This window comes from Capsicum annuum, chromosome 3, assembly GCF_002878395.1.
Source record: "Capsicum annuum cultivar UCD-10X-F1 chromosome 3, UCD10Xv1.1, whole genome shotgun sequence".
Classification (NCBI taxonomy): Eukaryota; Viridiplantae; Streptophyta; class Magnoliopsida; order Solanales; family Solanaceae; genus Capsicum; species Capsicum annuum.
In genome coordinates, this window is record NC_061113.1 from 263,400,836 (window position 1) to 263,405,828 (window position 4,993).

Genomic DNA, 4,993 nt, shown 5'->3' on the forward strand with positions numbered 1-4,993 from the left:
ACTAGTGAAGTTCGTCAAATGTAAACTAATGAACCAATAGTTATTGAATTTCTTCATCAAGTTTATGTGTAACAGCTATCTAAACACAAATTAGGCCCTACGAATCAATAGAAACTACTCCATTAAGATCAAATGTTTAGTCATGGAATCTTTTGCTTCCAATAAAAGTTACAACAACACTCTACACATCCTATGTAGAATATGAAAAAAAAAAAAAAAAAAATCTTTTTAGAGGTTCCTAGATCTTCCATGCATGAACTCACATTGAAACTCATAATTTCATTTTTCTTGCATGGTTTCCAGTAATCACTTTCCATTCTTCTTTTTCACTGTCTGAGGATTAACACTTGATACTTGTAATCTTCTTTCTTTTCATCTTTGGAGCAAACAAAAAATGAAGAGCAAAAGCCAAATAAAAAAATAGAAAAAAACAAGAAAGATCCTTTGACATTTAATGGTGACAAAGCTATTTACAATTTGGCATCTGATCAGAAAACTTCAGGGAGTGGCTTGCCTTGAAGAAATGACTTGAACAACACAAGTGATCTCTCTGGCTGTGAGAAAGGTGCCTCATGAGAAGCACCTCTAATGGTGGCAAAGGTGAGCATATTATCATAAACATGTGTCCATCCACCAACCTAACACACCCAAAAACGAAAAAATTGTATGACATTTTCCCCGAAAAGACCTCTTAAAATAATCTATCTTGTTCTTCTGCAAAATAGACCTGATGAAAAGATTATTACCTGTTGTCCTGCAAACCAAACTCTATAGGGGACAGTTGTGTTCAGCCGCATCTGCCTTGCTAGTTGATGAACAGTTGCACGGCTTCCAATCAGTGGAACGACAGAATCTTGATCCCCACTGTTTGTAAAGAGTTTTAAGAGCATTGGTGTGAGTTCATATGAGGAATTAAGTGCATGAAGGTACATTAAATGTGGCTGCTTATGTACCTGTATATCAAGACTGGAATTCTTTCTTTGACAAGCATTCCTATTATGGAGATGGTTGGTATCTCTATGTCAAGATATTGATAGTCCAGAATGCTGAGGAAGCAATCAGTGGTGGAGTCAGAAACTTTATCAAGGGGTATCCCAATATAAGAAAACTAGACGCACGTAGAAAATAAAAGGGAGTCAACAACATATAATATATGCATAAAACTAAAATTTTGGCCTAGCTAAACTGTGCAATTTTCCAGCGAAAAGAGGTGTCATTTTGACACCTCTTTGGATAAGGTCACTCTGCCACTGGAACCAAGGAGAGAGAGTTTATTGATTAATCATTAAGTTGGAAATCGTTTCTCCATGAAGAGGCCACAACAGAAATTTAAATCATTGACATGAACTTCCTAGCAGAGTACATTTTTGCATGGAATGTATTTGATTCTTCTGGCATTCATGTGTGATAAATAAAAATTAAGACGATTTGTCTCGTTTCTGAAGGTGCAACCAGAAATATCTGTTATTTAGAAACAGTTGCAAACTTGCAAATTTTTGTCCAAGAAGCAAGGGTCAATCGTAAACTCAAGACACTAGCACACGGTGATTATTAGTATCCCCGATAAGTTGAAGCCAGTGGAATGGTACACTTCATATTCTGCTACAGATTTAATTTATATATACAGCAATAAAGGTAACTTTTAACTTATGGTAGCAGAGTTTAGTAGTAGAGTTTAGTTAACATTCGTCCAGATTACCAATTAACTTATGATCTGATTCTTTTTGTTTTGGTCACACCGCTATTCAGCTATTGACTGTTTCAGCAACAAGAATAATGTTTACCTGCTGCAAACAGCCCATCTGCGTACTCCAACAAGCTCAGCATGAAGGGCCCTTCTTACATCTTTTCGGTTCAAGTAATTGACGACTTCATCTTCCACACATACGTCTAACTTCTCGGTATTTTCCTGGTAATTAGTAGCACTGAAGATAGTCAATTTAATCTGATAAGAACACGAAAAAGAAGCCAACCAAATAACGGGAAACATAGACTTACATGAGGACTTATAATTTTGGATTGGGAGAGCACAGAGGAAATACAAACATCAAGGGTTACATCATACTTGTCCACAAACTTACTGGTTTCTCTACTTACTAAGCTCATGACTCTCGAACAGATTGGCGATAAAGAGTCCCTGTAGTACTCGCTAACATATCGAGAATAATTACAAGTAGAACTAAACATTCTGTATGTAGGATCTGATATTAGACCATGAGACCAGAAGTACTCTGCCCTCGAGTTAAAGTCAGTCGCGAATTCCAGAACCGGATTACCTAGCTGCAACAAAACGATTAAAAAGGGATTAAACAGAACTTTTCTTCTAAATACCTCAATAACATGTACTCCTTCCGCTTCAAAAAGAATTTCTCTTTAATTTTTTGCCAACTCTTTAATTCCAACTTTCGACGTGACATTTTTAAGACTACAAGATTCAAAAGTCTTCAATACTTTATCAAATTCTGTACCAAGTCAAAACCAGACAAACAAGTTGAAACGGAGGAAGTAATTAATATCAAACACAATATATAGAAGCAATAAAGAAATACATATGATCTAAAACTTATTTTGATACTTTAGGATAAAACTTACTGCAACTCCTTTTAGATTGAACAGCTGCTGCTTCTTGTTATAGGCCACCATGAGCTTAGCTAGTTGAGGTACATAATGTCCTGTAATCAAACAAGCCAAAATGTGATTAACCAAGAACAAAATTAATAAGAAAACAAAACCACCTGTGGCACTTAAAAGGAATAAAATAATTTTACCTGCATAACTTTCACCAGTTAAAAACAAATTGCTTTTGCTGTACTGTGGAAATTTATGGAACCAGCGTAGTAAGAATACAACATTGTCCCTGGCTTAAAAATACAAAATTAAAAAAAAAAAAAAAAGACAAACAGCTTTAGAATGCAAAGAAATATAAAGCAAGAAATTTAAAATTCACAAAGGCAAAGTTCAATTAGGACAAAAAAACAAGGATAAAAAAATCAGAAAGTTTCCAGAATTAATCCACATTAACATTAAAGAAGATCTGCTTTTCCTTTCCATAAAGTTGTAATTTATTATATTACTACTTATTAGGATCGAGCGCTTATTATTATGTCAAAAACTATAGCTAATAGCAAGTGTAAAACTTTATTTCTTAACTAATTCCACCAAACAAGCGTCATGTTCGATCATGACTCCATCCTAGGCCACCCAAGCCCCCTCATGGACCTTGCCATAGGCAGGACTTTGGCGTTACTCAACACTACTGAAGATGAACAATCACATGCTCATCACAAAAGTCAAAAAAGAAGAATAAAAAGGAACAAGCTTTTGTAACTGAACCAATAGTTGGAATACAAAGTCCATGAACGTGAAATGCATGTTGCGTTAATATTTGGGAGTGACAAAAAACACCTGTTATTTCATCATTTACTGCCTCATATGAAGAAGTATTAGCAGAGTAAGAGAACCCAACTCCAATTGGGCTTTCCAAATACAACATGTTTGCCTCTGCAACATTTCAAGAAACAAAAAAACAATCATTTTCTACTTCTAAGGACTATGCAAATGGGAAAATTTTCTTGAATAAAATGGTTTATCTTGTACCTTGGTTCCAGCTGTGTTCATTCTTAACAAGAACTTGTCCTCTTGGTCTAAATGGTCCATTTTCAGAAAATGCACCAACCCCAAGTGAAGAACAACCAGGCCCTGCAAGGAAAAATTGCAAATATTCAACAAAGTTTGAAACTTTATCAAGAAAAGAACACCCCAAAAACAAGAAATGCCTTGGAATTTTTCAAATTGTGTACCTCCATTTAACCATAATACTAAAGGCTTTGAAGCTGGATCTGTTTCAGCTTCAACAAAGTAGTAAAAAAGAGATCTTTGCTTCTTATCATCAACAGTAACATATCCAGAAAATTGTTGGAACCCCACTTGAGGTTGTCCAGGCAATTTAATGACCTTGTCTGGATGAGACAATGCAGACACAATTCCTACAGAAGCATAAAGAAGAGAGAGAAAAACAGCCATAGCCATTGGTTTTGAAGTCTGCAGATTCATAAGGGAAAAAAGAAGAAGAAGAAATTCAAAGTCAAGATACTAGTAAAAGAGAATAGCTATACAGATATATAGTGTAACCAGGGTGGTAGTTGCAATTCAAACTTTATATTTTCAAGAAATCAATAAATCACGGTTTCTAAAATTCAAGATTTACGATAACGATAATATATTCAGTGTAATTTTTCTTTAATCAGAATAGTACATACGTTGACCTTATCACCATCTCGTGGAGTATTATTTTCGTAAATACTCCACACAAAAATTAAAGATTTATGGCATTTTTTTTAACAGAGAGAGTCATGTACTAGCTTTAAGTGGGGGGCCAATGGAAAAAATCCTAGCATGCCTAATACAACAAAACAGTAAGTATCATAATAAAAGTTACTACTACTATATATCATTTCTTGTCTGTAAGTATACTGTTGGCATGGAAATACATTGATGAGAAAAAGACCAAAAAATGACCAGAAGGGAAATTCTCCTTCTGGTGGTCCCTACTTTTCCTACCATGGGGCTTGTGTCAGCACTCAGCAAAGAGGAAGGCATTAGTTTCTTGAAAGTGAAAGATGCTTCACCCTCCTCACTCAACAATTCTGAACTACTGTTTCTCACAATTTACTGTTCTTTATATCCTCAGTACCATAGATGTATGGTGCGGTTGCGTATAATAGACTTGTATAGTTTATCTTTCCCTGGATCCACACATAGCGACGATTTTAGTATATCTAGCTGTCCTTTTTTTATTCCCTAAATGAGACCTTTCTGTATTAGAGTAACTTTTTATTTACCTTAGATAAGAAGCTTTCATAATAAAATAAATGATGTAAGTAGTACTCTATATTATAAGGTTTAGGTTCCCAAGGGGCCAAGATAATGAGTACAAAGTTAAAAACCAGCACATAGTAGGTCATCTTTTTGGACAGGTAGTAGCTAATAAAAC

The 4,993-nt window shown here is 34.9% G+C and overlaps 1 protein-coding gene across 3 annotated transcripts; it reads right to left on the reverse strand.

The window, feature by feature from the left end:
- Positions 1–90: 90 nt before the first annotated feature.
- On the reverse strand, positions 91–4,760 carry LOC107862130 (serine carboxypeptidase-like 45). Of its 3 annotated transcripts, none has more exons than XM_016707593.2 (11): positions 4,561–4,692; positions 3,801–4,041; positions 3,598–3,699; positions 3,406–3,501; positions 2,769–2,861; positions 2,593–2,672; positions 1,999–2,280; positions 1,785–1,909; positions 954–1,046; positions 747–864; positions 91–638 (listed from the first exon to the last, which is right to left on the reverse strand). In XM_016707593.2, exons 1-11 carry the CDS (start codon positions 4,597–4,599, stop codon positions 489–491), a joined length of 1,419 nt encoding a protein of 472 aa, XP_016563079.1. In that variant the 5' UTR covers positions 4,600–4,692; the 3' UTR covers positions 91–488. The 3 variants fall into 3 exon arrangements, with proteins under 3 accessions (XP_016563079.1, XP_016563080.1, XP_016563081.1); XM_016707594.2 differs by lacking the exon at positions 4,561–4,692 and adding an exon at positions 4,260–4,409; XM_016707595.2 differs by lacking the exon at positions 1,999–2,280 and having other exon boundaries at positions 4,561–4,760.
- Positions 4,761–4,993: the final 233 nt, after the last annotated feature.

What these genes read in the sequence shown, in the direction of transcription:
- LOC107862130 (XM_016707593.2), bottom strand. Translation starts at nt 4,599, where the DNA reads ATGCCTTCCTCTTTGCTGAGTGCTGACACAAGCCCCATG. An exon ending in TGAACACAGCTGGAACCAAG is followed by an intron (nt 3,502 to 3,597) that starts GTACAAGATAAA and finishes GAAATGTTGCAG; the next exon opens with AGGCAAACATGTTGTATTTG. An exon ending in AGTAAATGATGAAATAACAG is followed by an intron (nt 2,862 to 3,405) that starts GTGTTTTTTGTC and finishes TGTATTTTTAAG; the next exon opens with CCAGGGACAATGTTGTATTC.